The sequence below is a fragment of the Leptodactylus fuscus genome, chromosome 5, assembly GCF_031893055.1.
Source record: "Leptodactylus fuscus isolate aLepFus1 chromosome 5, aLepFus1.hap2, whole genome shotgun sequence".
NCBI lineage: Eukaryota > Metazoa > Chordata > Amphibia > Anura > Leptodactylidae > Leptodactylus > Leptodactylus fuscus.
In genome coordinates, this window is record NC_134269.1 from 153,525,062 (window position 1) to 153,548,565 (window position 23,504).

At 40.8% G+C, this 23,504-nt stretch overlaps 1 protein-coding gene across 3 annotated transcripts in view; it reads right to left on the minus strand.

The window, feature by feature from the left end:
• The window catches only part of TMTC2 (transmembrane O-mannosyltransferase targeting cadherins 2), a 231,649-nt gene that overhangs the window by 94,358 nt on the left and 113,787 nt on the right, over positions 1 to 23,504 (minus strand). For all 3 annotated transcript variants that reach the window (XR_012716117.1, XM_075274524.1, XM_075274523.1), the window contains one exon: positions 16,249 to 16,363. Coding sequence is in view for 2 of the 3 variants with exons in the window: in XM_075274524.1 (XP_075130625.1) it covers positions 16,249 to 16,363 (115 nt within the window). In the remaining variant the exon portion in view is untranslated. The remainder of the gene's footprint in view (positions 1 to 16,248; positions 16,364 to 23,504) is intronic.

Below are 23,504 nucleotides of genomic sequence, written 5' to 3' on the forward strand. Positions count from 1 at the left end.
ATTTTTGATCCATATTGATTGGGAGATAGGCTGGGCGCTGTCTGAGGAGGTGTGGCTTGTTCTTTAGAACAGTTCTGCACTACCATTATCAGGAGTGGTCACACTGAATCACCAATGTCTTTAGTGCGGTCTATATTGTTTCTGCATTAGGCAGCGCTGGCTGCATTCATATAAAACCTGTAGATCCATCATGAGAATGGACAAATGCATAGTAGGCTTCAGTACATCATCCTTGGCTTCTGACTGACCCGTTATTTAGCCGTTCTGTGGATTGTAGGCGTGGTATTAGGTCAGTGGCCTTACCCATGGAGGGCTTATTTGTTTGCATTGGGCAGTCTTATATACATATACATGGTCTTTCTGAACCTGTTGCTATATCTGTTTTGATTAGGTGATGCTGAGGAACGTATAGCGTTTTTAATTCTTCACATCTACCAGAGAGACGTTGTGTTGGTCCCTTATCCCTATATTTTTTTCTGTGCGTGTTTTACCTCTGGCTCCTGACGACAGAATTTATTGCTGCACCTGAAGAAATATAAATATTTTTTCATTTTCATTAAAAGTTATGATTTTTTAGTTTTATTTCTAACATCTTTCTTGGTGAACCAACCAAAGTTATATATGTATGGTGTGTGTAGGTTTGTAGCATTAGCCCTGCAGCTGAGACAGTACATGTGACAATATGAATTTTTTTTTCTCTTTTATTCTATCATTATTTTGCTAGCTTTGTAGAAATCTCATGTTATCTTTATGTATATCTTTTCTAACACCAATATATTTTATATTAAAAATTGAATTTTGAAACTTTAATAAGTTTGGTTCTTGTATGCTCTAAAAGAATCAATAGCCTTTCATAAAGTGTTCAGTCTTTGCTTTCTAGAAAGAAGTGGATGTGTTGGGACTTATATTTGATAAGAGGTAACAATGAGCTGTGTATCTGCAGTGAGTGAACTGTATTTGGGTTTGATTTAAGTGCAATATTAAAGAAATAGAAATTTAACCTGTTGCAGTTGCACCCATGTCTTGTGCTGGGAAGGTGTATATGTGAGCCATAGATATGGTGTTTAAGCCATTTCATTTATGTAATTATTCTAGATTTCTGTAGTTCTATTGCTTATTGATTACATTTACGAGCTTCAATATTTCTCTCCAAAATTTTTTTATTTGAGACAAATGTGACTATCTTCAAATTTTCTATTGTGCAACATCCATAATCTGCAACTTGTTACACATATTATTGGACTCTCACCCATCTTAAAGGGATTCTATCATTAGAATCCCATTTTAAGCTAAACCAATGGCAGAATAATCTTAAAGAGGACCTTTCATGGTTTGGGACACAGGCAGTAATATATACTACTGGAAAGCCGACAGTGCGCTGAATTCGGCGCACTGTCTGTTTTCATGATCTGTGCCCCGGGTGAAGAGCTAGCGGTACTGGTACCGTAGCTCTTCATCGTCATAAGGGCGTTCCTGACAGTCTGTAGCAGCGCCTATAGTGCTGTACAGTGTAAGAGCTGAGGAACGCCCCCTCCCCTCCTGATAATACTAGTCTATGGACGAGTACTGTGAGCAGAGGAACGGGGTGTTCCTCCCTGCTCACATTGTACAGCGCGATAGGTGCTGCTGCAGAGAAGGACGTTCCTCACAGACTGTCAGGAATGCCCTTCTGATGATGAAGAGCTACGGTAGCGCTAGCTCTTCACCCAGGGCACAGATCGTGAAAGCCGTATATAGAACTGCCTATGGCCCAAACCATGAAAGGTCCTCTTTAAAAAAGGCTATTCTTCCCCTACCTTTAGATTACTTCTTTGCGCCACCGTTCTTTAGATATCCTGGTTTTTGTCCATATGCGAATTAGTTTTCTCGCAGCACTGGGGGAGGTCCTCTGCACTCACCCAGCACTGGGGGCTTCTCCTGTGCTGTGAGAAAACCATCCAGTCCACCTCTGTCTCTTCTTTCCTGTTTGGCCACAGGAAAATGGCCAACTACGCCCAATGCACATGTCCGTTGGCCATTTTCCTGTGGCATCTCCCTTTCAGACACAGGAAAATGGTGACGGACATGTACAGTCGGCGCTTTTTGAAGAAGACGCGATGAGTCAAGGAAGAAAAGGCGGAGGAGGTGAACAAGAAGAAGGCAGCACTGAATAGTTTTCTCACAGCACAGGGAACGTCCCCAGTGCTGTTTGAGCGCTGGGGACTGGCCCCTCTGCTGTAGAAAACTAATTAGCATATGGATGAAAACAGGGATATCGACGGAACGGGGTGCAGAGAACACTTCTAAACGTAGGGGATGAATAGCCTTTCTTAAAGCTATTCTGACGTGGGTTAAGCTTAAAACGGGATTCTAATGATAGAATCCCTTTAAGTACTTAAAAAAAAAATAAATAAAAAAAAAATCACAAAAAAGTAAACTGTCAGAAAAGCCTACAGTTTACAGGAAACCTAGTCTCCAATACACTAAGGATATTATAATATGAACAGCTTGTATATTCCTACCATCTTCCCTTGTAAGCTCTCAAGGACAGAGACCACTCTCCATCTCTACCAGTCTCGGACTTATTTAGTTCATGTTTATTGTACTTTTTTTTTATATATGAAGGAAAATATTTTTATTATGTATAATTCTATGTAAATAATGGCTTTAAAAAAATATAACCATTTAGTCTTGTACATCAGTATTGAGCAACCTTGTATCTGCATTCATCAGTATTTATGTAGTCTACCCAGATATAACAGTACAGTGCAACAGAAACAGGCAAGATTTAGACTTACTTGCTCTCTTCAAGTAGTTATCTTGGACTTTCCTCTTATTTTTTAAACAATAAATATGTTCTGTTTAGATCACCATAGTAGAAATGCCAAGGAATTCTAATAAAACGCTGGCATTATATCTAAGATCTTCTTTCTACAAGCTGTGGCTTTAGATTCATCACTTTTTAATAGTCTGTTTCAAAGTAAGGAAATATTAAAGCAAAATGCCCGGGCTCTACACAGACTACACATGCTCAACTTTTTAGATTAGAACCTAACTCTTAAAAGTTTTGGTAAAGGTTCTAAGCGATTAGACTCTCCTTTACTTGAACCTCTTACCGTGATGTACAGAATTTGTACTGTAATGATATGTTTGCTAGGTAGGAAGCAAGCCAAACATTGCATAAGGAAGCCTCTTTTATGACATACAAAACTAAAAACAACATGCATTTTTTTAATAGCAAAATATGATAAATTTCTGTCTTATGCTGAGGGAACATCAGTTTATTAAATTTAGCAATTATTAAATTTAATAATGCATCTTTATGCAGAAAGGTACAAAGCTCCCAATTTTATCAAACAAAACTGAACTAAAGACTCCCAATAAAGATATATTATGAGTTTCATCACTACAGAAATAGAAACACAAAATAATCTTTTTCCAATAGGTTAGTTTGGACAAATTTTGTTCATTTCCTATAATCTTTGTATATTCAGGATTCTTGGCTAAGCTGCTATCATCTGCTAAAATAAAGGCATACACACACATCTCTAACAACTGAACACTTGCAGGGCTATTGACACTTAATTGGCAGAAAAACATTTGACTATAGTTCAAAAGGGCATGTGTCAGCAATGTTAACCCCTGAAAACTGTTGACGGCACTAAATTGGTAAGGGGTACAACCGTATACACATTACTTGCTTGATGGTCATGCTTGCATAGTTAAGGAAAACACATTTGAATCCCCATATGGGGCATTTCCATTATGTGCAGTACCCCAGGTGTTCTTTACCCCAACTCCTCACAAGTAGGTCTAGCTAATTGGACACTTGAGCCAAAATTCAATAGTGGAATGAAGGGGTTGGGGAGCTATTATTAGTCAGCAAACGGCACTGAGCAAAAAGGATCCCTGTGACAAATGCAATCTTCAAGGGATAGTAGTAGTATGTCAAACAATTGAATTATATTTAATGGGATTCTATTACTAAAAAAAAATATTTTAAACTAAAAGCATGTAAGAATAGCCTTTATAAAAGCTATTCATCTCCTTCCTTAATCTTGAAGGTCCACGCCGTCGTCTTTGAATTTTATTCATTGTACTCAGAAAGCACAGGGGGCGTTCCTCTTGTGCTCTGAGCACAGTGTTGTCACCCATTTCAGCACCGCCTTTCCTCTGCTCAGTCTGACATTTTCCTTCTCTTCTCACAGGAGACCACCACAAAATGGACAACAGAACAGCCATTGGCCATTTTGTGGTAGTCACCTCTAAGAAGAGGCGTGAAGAAGAGGATAATGGCCAATGGAGCAGAAGAAAGGCAGTCCTGGAATGGATTACAACACTGTGCTCAGAGCACAAGAGGAAAGCCCCCTGTGCTTTCTGAGCACAATGAAATAAAATTCAAATACAGCAGCAAGGACCTTCAAGATATAGGTAAGAGATGAATAGCCTTTATAATGGCTATTCCTGTGTGCTTTTAATTTAAAACACGTTTTTTTTTTTTAATGATAGAATACCTTTAAACTGTTTTACCACCCAACGTTCCTATTTTGTCAGCAGTATTCACCACTCAAACGCCCTTTAAACTTTAATGGGGTGTTACAGGATTACAGGAAAGCGTGGTCATGTGGCATTAGAGGGTGCAACTCTACCAGTCACTATTGGGAACCAAGGGTTCCTCTGCCCCATAAAATATACCACTATTCTAGACGGCTCAAGGCCCAATGCAAAATTATAGATTTTGCATTGGGGCCCAGGGACTTCTAGTTATGCCTCTGTGTATATAAGGCTCACCTAGTTTATCAAAACCAGATGAGTCTTATACAGACTAGGTTTGTTTAAATTGTTTGGAGTTTCCACATATTACATTAATAACCCCAAAGACATCTGTATGCAAGTTGGAATAAATATAACTTTTTTCTTTCCGTTAGATCGGTGTTATATAGCAGTGGTTTAAATTGCAGTTATCCATTTGGGCATTTGGGTTAGAACAGAAATATTTTCATGCTACTGCCAATATTGCCACGTTGGGGATTAAAGGATTTGTCAGAAGGGTAAACATGACCCCCTGGTTGAAAGGGCTCAGGCTGGAGAAACAAGTTTGACAAACTTTTTGCTGTCCATTTGCTTAGGATTAAAGTGCTTTACTGTAGTACAGATGTAGCAAAGTTTATCTGTACACATAATTATATTGTGTTATACAATGTGGTATGGCGATTAGCTTTCCAATGGCTTTTGTTACATGATAAGACATCATGCTGCTGCAAGTTATCAGTGTCAAGATAAATCGGGTGCAACATTTGTAGTGTTAAAAGATTACTATATCAATGCAAAATGTTGTGTTTTGACTAATTCCCATTAAAGAGTCTAAGTGACTGTACGATAACATTTTTTTTTTTTAATTACTTTTTTTTGCTTCTTAAGGCTGAGGTCCCAAGTTACATAAACGCAGACTTTTCTATTGCAAATGATGATTTTTTTTGAGCCAAAGCCAAGAATGGTTACAAAAGGAATTGGAATTATATAAGCTCTATATTTCTATCTTTTACTCAATACACTCCTGGCTTTGTCTCCAAAATCCGCAACAAAATTTGCAACAAAACAGCTGTATTTCCACAATGTGGGGCCTTAGCCTAAGGCTCCACGGGCCATAATCGCAGCGCTGTGGAAAGAACCGCGGCGTGAACGCACTGCGGTTCTTTCGGCAGTGCTTTCAACAGAAAGTTTGCGGAATTTTCCTCAGCGGACTTTGTTACAATTATATTTATGGGAAAGCTGTCAGCATTATCTTAGATATAATTGACATGCTGCGATTTGCAAAGCCGCAACGGCTTTACAAATTGCAGCGTGTCCGCACTGCGTTTTTTTCCAAAAAGTGGGCATGGGATTAGAATGAATCTCATCCCCTTTGCTTGCACTGTAAAACACCGCGATTTTTCCCGCAGCGCCTCCGCTGCGGGCAAATCGCGGCGTTTACGTCCCGTGGGGCCCCGGACTAAAAGGAGTTTTGTGGCTACCAGGTGAGCTTATATACTGATCATCAGTATCCAATCATTCATCGATCCAGTGCTGGAAGCCAATTGTAATCCTACAGTTCTCTTTTCTGTGCAGCTCCTGACGAAGTGGGGGGGCAGAACATGTGTTGGGGCTACAGGTGGAGGTCAAGGCGTTCCCCTGCATATGTGGACTCGCACTACATTTGTCTATTGGTAAAGAGGGATATTAGACATTCACATGGTATACTTGTAGTGATACTTGCATATATCTTTCCCTCCACATTTGGGCTCTATTTTGATATATGGCCATTTTTTATATGGCACTGTGCCATTTTATGATACATTATTATGGATATGTGCATATGCTTTGATATGTATTTTCAGTGAATACCATGACATTGCCTCTTTTTGTTGTATTTTTAATACATTTTTATATGTTAATAAATGTTTGGATATTTTTGTAATGTTTGGCATTTATGTTCTTATTTATGGCAATACCATTTCTTACAGTATATATATATATATATATATATATATATATATATATATATATATATATTTTAATGTACAAGATTCTGCAACTAGTGAAGAAATTGCAGTGGCTCCATGGTACTATAGCCCTGTGTCTACTACTTGAATAGGAGTATAGCACTACAGAAGTTTCTTATGTTAGGACATAGCCGGCTCAGGTTATCTGTGCAGGGTCTGGGTGTCAGAATCCCACTGATCAGATACCGATGACCCATCTTGCAGATATGTCATTAGTATAAAGAAGTCACCTGGGTCTGGAAAACCCCTTTAATAACAAGCTGAGTAAAAATAACAATTTATACTATTATCTGAAATATACATTCAGGCTCCGGGCTGGTTTTAATTGCCAATAAAAGATCAGAGTATGAATAAACATGTGGTATTGATTTTTGTTCATACTGCATTTGACACCATCTGTCTGCATCTAAATGGATTCCTGATAAGAAGAATTCAAGATCCATTCATTAATTTGCGCAGATGGAAGAGCAGCCGTAACGGTTTTGATAACCACATGAGACCTCATACACACAGGTAGGAATTGCATAATTTCGCAAACTCTGTTCATGTTAGCAGAAGATGTGCAAGATATTCAGAGCTGTTCTAGCACTAATCAAAGCCGGCTTCCCATGAGGCCACGGGGGGCGGCAAAATAAATGCAGGAGTGAATTAATTACATTAAAACAATACAGGAGGCACCTAGATGGCGGTTTATTAAAACCGTGCCGGTGCTAAGACAGGTCAAAACAAGCTGTGTACCTACAGGGACAGCTGCAGGGGAATACTGTCTCCACCCTGGCATAGATCCATTTACAAAGGCCCTCCTTGACTCCAGTCTCTAGCCAGGGGATTAATATAAAGCTTGCCCCATTTACTAACCAGCTGTAAGACACAAGTGCCAGGTTTAAGTTACTGCATTTGCTTTAATAAATGGTTATACACCAAAAGGCAGGAAGGGGGGAAGAGAGCTTGGTTTTAAGTGTGGGAATAAGGAAATCTCAGTTCAAGAGAAGTAAAAAACATTAAAAGTGTTTTTTTTCTTTACTATGCACAAGAGCTTCTACTGTCGTGGAAGTGTCCAATAAGTATATGGATCGTGTTTTTACATAAGGAGGCATCTCAAGAGTGTGTTATCCATAATTTATGGAAATTAAAACAAAAAAACACACTTTTCTATGTTATTTCTGTAATTTTTTATTTTCTGGTTTTAGATGTTATTCTTTTCATTTGTACATGATTATAGGGGCAGCCGTTTTGCTCTTAATAGCAGCTTAGATATGGTTTAAAGTAGCCATGCGGACATAGAAACCTGTAATCTGAGAATGATTCATTGACTACTATTGAAGAGTCTCTTTGTGGCAGTGGCTGTGACCTTTGCAGAGGTCATTGTGCAGGAAGGGGGTGTAGCTGAGCTGTGACCGTCACCGATTGCCTGTAGTGGGTCCTGCATTCATCTGTCTACTGCATATTAGTGGTTTTACTTTTTTGTAATACTGACTTGTAATAATAAGATCACTACTGAGAAATGGTCTCTACAGAATATGAAGTGTCAAAATCACTAAATCTTAAAAACATGAAAAAAATTTAGGGCTAGTTCACATGGAATTTTTTGCAAACCGAAAAAATCTGCTTCAGGAATTCGGAAACTTTTTTGAGGCTGTTTTATACATGTTGCGTTTTTTTATTGCGGTTTTTGACGCGGAATTCATGACAGTATTTTTGCTTCCCTTTACAAAAAAAAAAAAAAAAACGCTAGAAATTTTTGAAAAAAACCGCAACGCGTTTTTTCCACCTCCCATTGACTTCAATGGGCTTTTCCAGGCGTGATCTGCCTGAAGATAGGTCGTGTCACTTTTTTTTTTCTGCTAGCTGAAAAAAAAAAACGCTAGAGGGAAAAAAAACTGCTAATCACTCCCATTGAAAGGAATGGGAGGCGTTTTCTCAGGTGGATTTTGAGACTGATTCTGCGTCAAAATCTGCCTGCAAAAAAAACTGTGTGTGAACAGACCCTTAACGATACATTTTCTGATGACCCATTCCCTTCCACTTCTAAGATCGCGCCTATTACATTACTAGTCTTCTCTTCCACCTCCAAATCTTCAAAGCATAACTAACAGTTTTCTAGTAAGCTATTCCTTATCATATAAGAACTATAACATGGTAAAGCTAGGATTCCATGATGATTCACAGCATAAGTGGTGGCCAAAAACTGCACTAACAAACTTTGGCACCTCAGGGTAAGACGTGTAATTTTGTAACAATGTTTTTTTTGTCTATGTGACAGACTACTAGGTCATGTAAATTTACCCTATGCCAGTAAGGGGACATCTCGGCTTTACTTGTTACTACTGCTGAGATGTATTAATTTGCCTGTCACTATATTTAATGCTAGCCTACATGCAGACAAGGCCAGCAATGGTTGGAAAGGAGACTCCCAGGAGACTATGTATGTGAGAAGAGACTCCCTCCCCGTAGGTGTCCTGCAGAAGAGTGGGGGGCTACATAGTGCATGGGATTTCCTGTTTATGTAGTTTGCAAGTTGTAAGTTTTTCTTCTTTCTGAAGATGTTCTGGTAGAGTTCCATTGGAGCCACCGGTTGTGTATACAAGTGTCACCACTGTCACACATCCTTACAATGGTAGCCGTCTATAGAAGGTACTGTCATGGTGCAAAGTTATCTTTTACGATGCCAGTATAAGCAATTCTGGAACTTCTGTTAATGTTCCTCAAACCCCATGATGAAAAGTGTGACTGCCTAGCTATAAGACATTCTTGTTCTATGTATTGAAACAACCAGTTTCTTACCAGTGTCTGCTTACCTCAGTAATACAGCTGAGGCCAGTGACTGGAACAATAAGGAAATGAATAGGTAATAATGCTTCTTATGTTATTGTGTACCATCCCCTGCATTTACCCCATTTGTATTTTTTCCCAGACAGCTATTTTACTGACAAATTCTTATCAGTAATTTCCCATCCGTAAGCAATTTTGTCATCTCATGATTTTTGTCTGATAAAAGCTAAAGGCACATCATGGCCACTCTACAAGGCACAACAGATACACAGGCATTCATTCAGATGGGAATTTATTAAGATGTGAACGTGTGAAGTTTTTTGGGTTTTTTTGGATCTAGATTGTTTTGTTTTTTTTCACAAATCTTTATTGGAAACTAAGAGCAAAATCCAGGCAGCTGAAAAGGTGGTTTGGCAGCCCTGCAATTTATAGGACTTTTCAATCCAAGTGTGGATTACAGTTACCTGTAGAACTCATGAAATTTCCTTATTTTCTAATATAAACTATCACGCAAATACTAGAAAAAAAAGTATCAATTCATTACTACCACCATGTAAGCCACTGCAAGCCAGGGATAAATATTTGTCTTTAAATACTTATGTAATGACAATTTTGCCTTGGCTTTCCATACAGTAAAATAAACATAGACCAAATGAATCTTGGAACGTGTTTCGAGTCCTACCTACAACAACCTGAATGAACAACTGAATCAATTAGCAGCTTTATTGAGTGTTTATTAAAAATGCAATTTTCTCTGCCAGTTTATAAATATTGAATTTGCACTTTAGACTGTGAAACCACAAGAAGGATGTATCGGCAGGCAGCGATATACAGAAGCCTGGTTACAGCTTTTCTGTAGTGTCATTAACAGCGGATAAGATGCATATCCCGGCTCCAATTAAACATGGATACAATCAATAAACATGGGCTATAAAAGGACACAATTAGTCTACAAAGCATCAGATATGTGTACGCCTTCTGATAAGATAAAACTATACACATTGATTCTTTGACTCCTACAACACATGAACAAGTAATCACAATTATGGGCGTTTACATGAATCCAGGACGTTTCTCATTAAGTGCATGGTAGATTTGGTGGAAATGGCAGTCCAATGTTTTGTGTGTATTGATCTTGAGTTGTATAAGTCACATAAAACATTTTAATCTGTGTATGTTTTCATATGGAACCAATTAAGCTGTGAGTGAATAGCGGCCTGATGCTTGGCATGAGTACACAACCAGGGTAATCTATGACACATCACGGAAATTGTCTTCATCTCGTCAAGAGTATAAAGAGCTTTCACAGCAAGGTAAAAAAAAACAAAAAACGAAAGCTTAGGTAAAATATATGCAAAGCAATGGTTATACTCTAAGAGAGTATACGGCACAGTATACATACTTCAGAACCATTTATTATGTACAGAAAATCTAATTGTGTCCCATGAACATAGAAAGTCCTCTTTCCCACACCAATGGGTTTTTTTTTTTCAGAAATATATGTAATAACTATGTCTATTGCTTACTCCAAATAACTCCCTTGCTATTTTTCATGCGTGACAAACAGTTAACTTGTCCTAGAGGCCTTTTCCAATAATGTTAATCCAGGTGCACTAGGAGTCTGTAATAGGAAATTAAGCTTTCCAAGTAAAAGATTTCAGTTGGCAATTAGGGGACACATGGGAACCCCATGCTAATGCCCAATATCTGTCTAACTTCACTATTAGCCAGTCCCAATTGGACAATGTATCATTTCCTATTTACTGGGAGATTTAATTTCATACATATGCCATTGGTAGGATTGCAATTAAAACCTTTTTGGATCTATATCATACAGACCTAAACCTGCTTGTAAGATCTCATCTCTGTATAAAATTCTACTTTTTACTGCCCATACACCTCTAAGAGTCATCGGTCAGCAGATAATCCTCCCAACTCTCCCATACTTATGCATGCCTGTGTCAGCTAAGAGAGAAAAGAAAGGCTAGACAATTCTAGTGGAGCCTTTTCATGGATTGGTCATGACAAAATTCAGCCACCAAACAAAACATAGTCAACCAGTAGTGCTAAAATTGGCAATATTTTGTAGACTTTTCTCCTAAATGCATGGTGCCTTTATAGCCTGCTTCCACCTAGTGTTATCGTAAGAAAAAAAAGAGCTTATAATGTTTAGTTTTATAGATGATGTAAAATACTACTAAACAGATTATCTAGGGTTTTATTCACTTGTCACTGAATTTTAGCATGCTACCATAGTTTTGCACCTCAATATCTCAACAATGGTAAAGTGACTTTTTGCCACCCAATGTCAATCAGCACCCAGGTTGCATACTCTGCTAGCCACCTCGAACTATGTTGAGGAATAGGTTAGCATTATATGAGACATAATAAATAGGAATAAATAAAAGAGTTGGGTTTTAACTTATTTGGGCTCTCATCTCAGCTCTAGACTCCCAGGCAGAGCACTTTCCCTCATTTGCAAGTGAATAAAACTGTTCCAAAAGCTGGATAACAGAGGCAGATATGGAAACTGTAGAATCACCTCTACACAACAATGGGATTAGGTTTAGAAACAATTTGCTGCTAACAGGCTCCCTTTAAAGGAACAATAAAGCTAGAAATGAGTGCTAAAACTAGAAATATAGCTGCCCTCACCGTCCACAGCATATTCTACATGTTCCTGCAGTTTCCTTCCATTGTTGACTGGTGACCAACTAAGAAGTGAGGTTTAACAATAGCTTGTTCTACTGCAGAGGTGGCAGAGGGGTAAGGATATTGGTCCTGCCAGTTGTCTTGCAGTCTGTCATAGAACTTTGAGGATGAGGAAGATTCTGAATAGAGGGAACATTACTTTAAGTGTATGTATTTGTATTTTTAATTGTAATATGCAAGAAATAAAATCAAGGGAAAGGAGGAGATGAAGGATGGAAAGACTAGGATATGCAGATTATTTGGTTAAAGGGCTTTTATTAATAAATAATATTTGTAACCTGTCCATAATATAGATCATTGATATCAGATCATTGGGGTCCCTGATGTTCTCAGTAGCCACTACATGGAGAACAGTGCCTGGCTTTGCGGAGTGTAGCTCAGTTTCCGCTCACTTGTATACCATAGGAGCGGAGTTTCAGTAACTGAGCACAGTGTTGTCTGCGTCTGGTTATGTTCCCCATCTAGTGGTTACCTGGGATGGAGGTTCCAGGTGTCTGACCCTTACTGCATACCTCCCAACTTTTGAAGAACTGAAAGAGGGACGAAATGTAGCGTAGCGCGCCGCGGCAAATTTAGCCCCGCCCACTCGTTAATTTTTCATGTGCCCGCACACAGTATAATCCTCCTACAGTCACCCGTAAATTATATGTCCCCCCTCTATCTCTCCCCCAGCTTCATATACACCCTTCATCTGCCCCCAGTTTCATGTCCCTCTTCCATCTCTGCCCCCAGATTCATGTCCTCTCCATCTCTGCCCCCAGATTCATGTCCTCTCCATCTCTGCCCCCAGATTCATGTCCCCCATCTCTGCCCCCAGATTCATGTCCCTCCATCTCTGCCCCCAGATTCATGTCCCTCCATCTCTGCCCCCAGATTCATGTCCCTCCATCTCTGCCCCCAGATTCATGTCCTCTCCATCTCTGCCCCCAGATTCATGTCCCCCATCTCTGCCCCTAGATTCATGTCCCCACATCTCTTCCCCCAGTTTCATGTCCCCACATCTCTTCCCCCAGTTTCATGTCCACTCCATCTCTGCCCCCAGATTCATGTCCCTCCATCTCTGCCCCTAGATTCATGTCCCCACATCTCTGCCCCCAGTTTCATGTCCACTCCATCTCTGCCCCCAGATTCATGTCCCTCCATCTCTGCCCCCAGATTCGTGTCCCCACATCTCTGCCCCCAGTGTCATGCCGTCCTCTCCTTCATCTGCCCCCAGATTCACGTTCCACCTCCACATTAAACTTACCTTCTCCTCCGCTCCCTCGCCGCTCTCTGCCCGCCTCTCTCGCTGACACATGCGGCTGAAGGAAGGAGCTGACAAGTCAGCTCCTCGCTTCCCCGCTGCCCGCCTCTCTCACTGACACATATGCAGCTGAAGCTGCTCGCGTGCTCGCTTCGCCGCTGCGTTTCTCTCTCGCTGACACATGCGGCTGAAGCGAGGAGCTGACCTGTGTCAGCTCCTCGCTTCGCCGCTGCCGCCGGCTCCTGTCTTGTACATCGCGTCTACAAGCCAGGAGCCGGCGGCAGCGGCGAAGCGAGGAGCTGACACAGGTCAGCTCCTCGCTTCAGCCGCATGTGTCAGCGAGAGAGAGACGCAGCGGCGAAGCAAGCACGCGAGCAACTTCAGCCGCATATGTGTCAGGGAGAGAGGCGGGCAGCGGGGAAGCGAGGAGCTGATCTGTGTCAGCTCCTTGCTTCAGCCGCGTATGTGTTCAACTCAGATCGGCGTCCTCTGGACGCCGATCTGAGTTGAAATCGGGACATACCTCCCTCCAACCGGGACCGCGGGACATGTCACCCAAATCGGGACTGTCCCGCGGAAATCGGGACGGTTGGGAGGTATGTTACTGGTCTGATACTGATGACCTATCTTAACCAAAGGAAATAGATTCATGCAAAAAGTAAGTGTACTATATGCTATTGTGAAAAAGTGTGACCTTGCTCCAACACGTCAAGCAGTTCATATGATCTAAGAGAATACACAATACATTTTTCTGTTATCTCCCAGATTAAACAGCAGGCTTTAGTAAATGTAATACAATGCTACCAAGCAGAAAGTTTATTTACACACAGGTCAGGGCGAGTCTGCACAGTTTTATTAATCTGGTTATGCCTGTGTTCCAGCACATCACCATAAAGGTTTACGCTCTGTGATTTCTGAATATACGCACAGAGGGTTGTCCTTACAGTTCTGTGAGCTACAGATCAGCTTGATGGTATGCTCTGTTTACATGTCACGCTATAGTCTCAGCCTTCTGCAGCCAAAATCATTTGTGTACAGAGTCATATATGCATTCCTCCAGGTAAAAAGCAAATAATGCTATCAGCGAGGGACTAATAACTTAGTAAGAAAGCACAAGAGATCAAATAATTAATGGAACTTTACCCCCTCTGCCAAGCACATTATACTGCCACCACCATGTTACAGAGCACATTACAGTGATAAACAACTTTCCTTTTCTAGAAATGTCACTTTGGTAGCTTTGGAGAAAAATAATTTGAAGTAGTTGTGGCACTTGGTGCCTTGAGAGCACTGCTCTTTTTGTTAAAGTAGGATGGGTGATGTCATATCAGGGATAATATCAATTGTAACTGCACAAGGTGGTACAGGCAGGAGATGGCAGAGGTCAAAATAGTGAAAGCTTTGCTCCCAAGGCCCGCCCCCAGTGCACCTCATTTGCATAAGATTTCAAAGTTGTTTGTCTCCAAGTCTACTAGTGAGGAGCCTAGTACAGTCAGTGTGGGTGCCATGACAGACTTGGTGGTTACATACGCACATGAATGCTGCATGATACACTGGTTTGTTACCTACATTGGCATGCCGAATATGAATGTGACTATTTAACCTTAGCGGACTAGTTCTTGCACACAGTATATTCTATTGGAATCTTCTGCTAATTAACTGTATTTATGCAAAGATTATTTTAATGATGAAATAATAAAGATATTTTCTTTTATTTTGAACAATATATATTGGAGTTTCCCTTCAGTAATAATAGAATGGGCAATGGAGTATGGAGTATTCAGTGTATTGCTGTAAATGATGGCTGAAATGTGCACCAGGAAGGAGCGGGCATAGATTGTAGTATATGTACAAGTCCTGCCAGGTCATGTGCTTGATTTATGACATCATCCTCCACCAGAGCAAGGGTTATCAATACCACCTTGATATAACTCCCCCATAATCTTTACATAAAGTGTCAAAGCAGATACGATATGACAACTATACCGTCACAATGACTGCTCAATAGCATTGACATTTAGCCCCTTTTAGTCAATGCTTTGCTGGAGTTGTATATATGCTAACTGAATGTAAATGTCCATCCTTGAACGCCAAATGCTGATCGTGTCTTCATATACCCTAAAGTTATGGTCACACAGTGAATTTTAAATCCATCATGCAATTTCCATGACAGAAATTCAAGGTCGACCCTCAGATTTCTACCACAGATTTGCAATTTGCACTGCCAGAGATCCATACGAGGATTAGAATGCTTTTTACTGAATGTACTTTAGGGCTGTGGAGTCGGTAGACTATTCTGTTTCTCCAGCTCCTTCATAAAAGTCTGACAATCATAGTTAGTCAGAAACAGTAAAAATCCTCTAGCTCATTACAAAGTGATTGAACTCCTATGATGGTAAATATGCAACAAACTATGCATCTAGTTCATTCTACAATATTAATAGTTGCATATTATGATATAAAATCATTTTAAATTTCAAGCTAGAGTCTGAGTTGATTTTTTTTTTTTTTTTTTTTTATTGACTCCAGCCAAAATTGGTCCTGACTCTACAACTCCCCAGCCCAGCTGTACATCATGGAGACATAGAAACAGTAACAAATCATCTTTAATATTTACAATAATAAGGACCAAAACAACAGCATTGTTGTTCTTAGGCCTGGTTCACATCTGCGCATGGGTTTCCGTTCAGGGATTCTGCTTGGGGACCCTCCAAAACGGAAACCTATTCACAATACAACAGCGGTTACCCTAAGGAAACCAGAAGGCCCCATAAACTATAATGGGGTCCGTGTGGTTTCCACATGAAAAAATGTGGAAGGAAGAGTGCTGCTTGCAGGGCTTCTCTCCACATATTTCATGCAGATAGGGGAACGGAATGGCCAAACGCAGATGTGAACAGGACCTTATTTATATGAATTAGAATCAATTACTAGAAAATTTGAAAGTATCCCATAATGAGAGAACTCCCTCCAGATATATTAAGTACATGCAATACTTACAAGTTATACAGCATATCAGCCATATTGCTTCGGTAGTACAAGGCATTTCTATAAGCTTTTTCGGCTTCAGAAATCTTGCCCTGGCTCTTCAGTACATTTCCAAGGTTACCCCATGCTGCCAAAAATCAAAACAAAAAAAACACAATTGTTAATATATGTATTTGGTTGTTTCCCTTTAAGAGATGCGCAGTATGAAAATCCCATGTATCACTGTACCTGATCACATTTTAGTATACCAAAAGGAATGGATGTCATTTTTTTCAGGCAGTATCATGATAATGACTTTTCTGGTAGGAAATATATTATTTTCTGCTTGACACCAGCATACAAAATAAGTCCATTCATTTCTGACAATGTCACACTCATTACTAGCTGCTGCAAACAGTTGATGCTGTAAGCTTTCATTCTAGGATGGGTTCTGTATCAGCTCTCCTGCTGTCAAGCAATAATGCTATGCTACAAAGATCAACTAATAATGACAAATGTTCCAGCACAAGTAATTACTTTAGCGCAGGAAGTGTCTGCTGAATCATGAAGAGCTTCTACAGGAATCAGACGGGAAAAACTCTGCAGAAAGAATAGCTGTCCTCACCAGGACAGTGCAGCTGAGGCCACCGAGCCGACACTCATCAGAAAGAGCAATATCGGAGGAGGACATACAACTGGAAAAGCAGGAATAAAACAAGTGTTGTGTGCTCTAAAATCAAAGCTAATAATTAGAGATGAGCGAACACTAAAATGTTCAAAGTTCGAAATTCGATTCGAACAGCCGCTCACTGTTCGAGTGTTCGAATGGGTTTCGAACCCCATTATAGTCTATGGGGAACATATACTCGTTAAGGGGGAAACCCAAATTCGTGTCTGGAGGGTCACCAAGTCCACTATGACACCCCAGGAAATGATACCAACACCCTGGAATGACACTGGGACAGCAGGGGAAGCATGTCTGGGGGCATAAAAGTCACTTTATTTCATGGAAATCCCTGTCAGTTTGCGATTTTCGCAAGCTAACTTTTCCCCATAGAAATGCATTGACCAGTGCTGATTGGCCAGAGTACGGAACTCGACCAATCAGCGCTGGCTCTGCTGGAGGAGGCGGAGTCTAAGATCGCTCCACACCAGTCTCCATTCAGGTCCGACCTTAGACTCCGCCTCCTCCGGCAGAGCCAGCGCTGATTGGCCGAAGGCTGGCCAATGCATTCCTATGCGAATGCAGAGACTTAGCAGTGCTGAGCCAGTTCTGCTCAACTACACATCTGATGCACACTCGGCACTGCTACATCAGATGTAGCAATCTGATGTAGCAGAGCCGAGGGTGCACTAGAACCCCTGTGCAAACTCAGTTCACGCTAATAGAATGCATTGGCCAGCGCTGATTGGACAGAGTACGGAACTCGACCAATCAGCGCTGGCTCTGCTGGAGGAGGCGGAGTCTAAGATCGCTCCACACCAGTCTCCATTCAGGTCCGACCTTAGACTCCGCCTCCTCCAGCAGAGCCAGCGCTGATTGGCCGAATTCCGTACTCTGGCCAATCAGCACTGGCTAATGCATTGTATTGGCGTGATGAAGCAGTGCTGAATGTGTGTGCTTAGCACACACATTCAGCTCTACTTCATCGGGCTAATAGAATGCATTGGCCAATCAGCGCTGGCCAATGCATTCTATTAGCTTGATGAAGCAGAGTGTGCACAAGGGTTCAAGCGCACCCTCGGCTCTGATGTAGCAGAGCCGAGGGTGCACAAGGTGTAGTTGAGCTAAACACACACATTCAGCACTGCTTCATCACGCCAACAGAATGCATTGGCCAGCACTGATTGGCCAGAGTACGGAATTCGGCCAATCAGCGCTGGCCAATGCATCCCTATGGGAAAAAGTTTATCTCACAAAAATCACAATTACACACCCGATAGAGCCCCAAAAAGTTATTTTTAATAACATTCCCCCCTAAATAAAGGTTATCCTTAGCTATCCCTGCCTGTACAGCTATCCCTGTCTCATAGTCACAAAGTTCACATTCTCATATGACCCGGATTTGAAATCCACTATTCGTCTAAAATGGAGGTCACCTGATTTCGGCAGCCAATGACTTTTTCCAATTTTTTTCAATGCCCCCGGTGTCGTAGTTCCTGTCCCACCTCCCCTGCGCTGTTATTGGTGCAAAAAAGGCGCCAGGGAAGGTGGGAGGGGAATCGAATTTTGGCGCACTTTACCACGCGGTGTTCGATTCGATTCGAACATGGCGAACACCCTGATATCCGATCGAACATGTGTTCGATAGAACACTGTTCGCTCATCTCTACTAATAATACCTTAATAGCATATGCAGCTAGTAACTTTGTAAGTGCATTACGGGAGTAGTAAAAGCTACAGTAACTTATTTATTAATAGTCCTCCATTAATATCAATCATAGAAATGTAAACCTCTGCCATGCCCTGACACTTACAGTACCTTCACTGCTGTTCTATGACTCTCAACCAACATAAAGCAAAGGTGTATTTTCATTATATATATTTACTAGCTTCTGCCTGCGACTTCGTCTGCGGGTTGTTGGCATGTATGATCCACCTAAATTTAGCCAATTGCTGCCGTTGATGGTTTGTCTGCTCCGGCGTTTCGGCAGCTCTCAAGCTGCCCTGCTGCTGAACTTGTTTCTTGCACTGTGCCTGTGATTGTTCCGGCATCTCAGCAGCTCACTGGGGCGCCATATAATGAGCGTGTAGTTGGCGTTGATGATCCGCCTGCTCTGGCGTTTCGGCAGCTCTCAAGTTGGGCTGGCACTGAAGTTGTTCCTTGCACCATGCCCATGATCTTTCCGGCATCTCAGTAGCTTGCTGAGACGCCATATAATGAGTGTATTCAGCAAATTTCTGCCGTTGATGGTTTGCCTGTTCCAGCAGAACTTAAGCTGTCCTGCTGCTGAACTTGTTCTTCACACCATGCCTGTGATTGTTCCGGCATTAGGCCTTGTTACACTGGTTAAGGGTAAATGGGACACTGGTGGATGTGCAAGTGTACATATATAGATGTACCTCCTTATTAGAGATGAGCGAACACTGTTCGGATCAGCCGTTCCGAACAGCACGCTCCCATAGAAATGAATGGAAGCACATTGGAATTCATTTCTATGGGAGCGTGCTGTTCGGAACGGCTGATCCGAACAGTGTTCGCTCATCTCTACTCCTTATGTAAGCTTTAACTGTATACATGTGGAATTCTAGGCGTCCACCCATCACTGTGGATTGTAGGTGTGTGAAGGTTATATCAGTATCTTGGACCAGTGCGACTATATGGCATTTGGTTTAAAATAGTAACACACAAAAAAGACATATGTGTAAAGTAAAAAAACACACACGGTGAATTAAAAAAGCCGCTTTTTTAATTCACCATGTGTGTTTTCTGACTTTACACATATCTGTCTTTTTTGTGTGTTACTATTTTAAACCTTCATGGAATAAAGTTTGAAGATTTTTAAAGGCTACTGAGTGTCTGCAGACCATCTCTCCATTCAACTATTCACAGATTGATTTCCCTCCACAGTCCAGAGGTAAGGTCTTGCACCTCCAGGCAAGCCAACGATGTGGTAAGATACAGCCCATATTTACCTACTACTTTTATATGGCATTTGGGCCTGTCTGCATCCTGCTGTGAACTATTGCTTCACATAACATCAGGTAAATGTAGCCCCATTTGGTCTTGTCTGCCTCCTGCGGTGGACCATTGCTTCATATAACATTAGATATGTGGCCTCTCTTCAGCTAATATGATTTTTAATTATGTTCTTTGCAGCGAGTTACATACACTTCTAGCATAAGAACCACATATGATATAACTGTCATTCTGTAAATTTAAGTCGCCAATCTCTGTCGCATGTAGGAGGAGACATGGCAAACGTCGTCTATTGCAGTTTAAAGGTGGTCTGTCAAGTCCATGCGTCTCACACCAAAAATAGAGCTATGTAGGTCCTTTAATAGGAGCAGGATCATCTTCTTATGGATATGCAAATAAGACTGCAAACGTATGGGGGCCGGGGCCTGATTTGTCAGTCTTACCCACAGATAGACATCATGAAAGCAGAAGCTGAAAATGTCAATCCAGACCAAAACAGCTGCATGCCAGAAAACAGCCAGAGTACTTGCAGCTACTTCTAGGAAAATCTGCCAAATTGTCTCTGCCCCCGATGTAGCTGCAAGCTGATTTGATATCCAGAAAAGATGGATTACTTCATCAGTTTTTGGCCACAAAGGTGTGTTTCTGCTTCTATTAAAAGACCCCTACTTGGCACCATTATTAGTTTGGAAGGCATTATGGACCTGGCAAACTCTCTTTAAGAGCAATAAGCTGGCCATACACATTAGATAAATAGCACAAAAGTAATACGATCCAATGTTTGATATAAAATCAGCCAAATTTCATTCACATAATTAAAATCCATCCTGTTCCTCATACTAGTTTTTATAGATTTTAATGATACGTGAATACCATTTGGATGATTTGATGCCCGTCGCTTGAACTTACTACTTTTGCGCTGTTGCCGATTCTCCAGGCAGAGAGCCATACATCCTTTTAGGCAGCAAGTTGCCTTGTGCTACACTAGATAATTGTCAGTGAATCCTGCCTATATCAGAAGGACAAGCCAAACGCTTAATACCTATGACTAGGCCATTATAAGATGCAAACTGTATGTTCTATATACGATCCAATTGCTCTACAGACAAGCCAGGCCTATTAACATTGCCATGCCCACTGATTCACGATGAGAAAAATAACTTGATATGTAACATTTTCAAAAGAGTTGCGAGAGGTAGCCACCTGTGATGGAAACGGACAGAGGTGAATAAGTTCTAATATTACTGATAAATGACTCCTACTGTATAGTCCTTAACAAGGACAGTAATCACATGACCACACATTGTGAGAAGGGTTAAAACCCGTTCATGAATCTTCGACAATCTGTACCGAAATAACTAACACAATTACATAAAGGAAATGCAAATTGGATTGGGGCATAGCTGGCTCGTACACAGAGCTGAATGGAAAGTTATGTTTCTCATTAGCGACGCATTTCAGGCTCTTAAAGCAAAGGAGTATTAGCAACACTTTGCTAGCTTGCTCTCCTATTAAATAGTGTATCATCTAGAAAGTTATCCGTGTGGGTGGTGACACAACCTGCCTCCAGGCATACATTGTTTCAAGGAGTCTCTTAGACTAGAGATATCTGATTAATTCAATTGTCGTACACAGTCTTTTGGCCCTCTTTGTGGAAAATTGAAATAGGAAACAATGCTTAAATATTCAAATGTTGAGCAATTTAAGAACAGATTTATTTAGCCGTGAAGTGCACAAACTTCCATCTGGACTCCATTAATGCGAGGCACGAAGAATGTTGACACACTATGCAAAACAATAAGCTCAAAATGAAGAACAAACTAAGCTCCAAGTTACTATTGGTGTACTAATATATTCAATGCACAATTGGAGCACTGCATAAACAAAAATTCCCTAACATAATCTTATCACAATAGTCGCCTTTATGAGCAAAATGTCCAACAAAAGAGCAGGCGACTGTCAGGTATCTGTCAGACCACCAATACACAGGCAACTTTGTGTACCGTATTGGAGAAAGTACATGGTTTACATGGGAGACTGACTCCAGGGCAACCATGTATATTTACCACTATTGTGATATGCCATTACTGGATTGTGCCATTACCACTATAAACCTGAAACCTGTTGACTTTTCTGTTCTGGTATCTCAGTAGCTCGCTGAGATGTGTTGGATAACTAGATATTATTTCCATCACTATGTAACGAGTCAGCCACATAGATAAAAATTGTGGCATTCTGTCTAATAGGCCATACATGCATCCAATAGAAGCAGGACGTCAATAGGACATATCTAATGAAATATTCCCACTTATAACTACATGACTAAACAATAACGAACACCAACCCTCTCGCCACTGTGTACCACTCCTTTTGGACACTAAAGATAAAATAAATACCCTCTAAGCTCATGCACACTATCATATTACAGCTCTGTATAACATCGGAGCAGTACAGAGTTGTAACAGAGGGCCATACAGTGCCTTCTTATGCCACTTATTGGCTACAGAGTTATTTCTATGGTGGACTACATAAGAATCCAAAAGAAATTGTGGTGTGTTTCATTTATCATGGAGCCATTACCCCCTTGTGGCATTTCTATATATTCATAACATGGTTCCAAGTACATGGTGAGTCTATGCCTCTGCAGTACTTTATTTCGCGCAGTGCGTGACACTGCGCTATCTGCATGAAGTTGTAAACTGGTTGGACTTAGCACTTATATATTAAAGAGATTCTCCCCTTAACAAAAACATTTAAATTTCTCTAACCATCTTACTGGTGACAGTCTTTTGTCTTTATCAGTTGACTAGGGGTAAGACCATTGAGGCAAGAATTTTCTATGGCTTAAGTTATCATAGATGGCTTATCTTCTCATACATGTACTGTTCCTGGCTGATAACCTGTTCACGATAGAGGAAATCATTACTGGGTACCAGAACAAACAAAACCCCTGCATTCATGGTCTCATTCACTGGAAAATGCTCAGGAAAAAGACTGTCAGCACAATTTTTAATTATTTATATTTGCAAAAATGTTTAATAGTTAATTGTCTACAGATTTAGGGATGCTTATGGGGAAAAATACCTTTAACTGTTGCAATACTCACTACAAAGAGTCAACTGGGCTTGGGCATCAAAAGAAACTCAACTATCTGATGGGGGGGGGTTTGAAGGACTGAATTGCTATGGCTGAGCAGCCATACACAAACTACTGATCAGTAAATACAGGGTTAGGCAGGGAGGTATGGAGGTATGGATGATTTGAAATAACAGTTACACACTCATTTTTGTAGCTTGGATGTTGCCATTACAAAAATCAAAGAAAAGCAAAAGAAAAAGAAAAAAGAAATTAAAACATTGATTACAGCCAAACGTCGAGGGCTGGCTTCAGCTGCTTGACGCACCCTTTCGATGTTAGTACGGGATCCATACAGTTCGGTCACCTCCTCGTGCAGTTCTGGGTCTCAAACAACCTGTTCGTTGAAAGTGATTCACCCACTTGATTATCGTGTCAAACTTCAGAACACTGCCAACTTTGAAATGATTCTGGAAACATCTCTGTGTTTGAATGACAGAACGGCCCGTTTCAGTAAAGGTGTTTACATGAACACACGATGCTCTATCAACCACGTCTCCATTGCTACTGAAA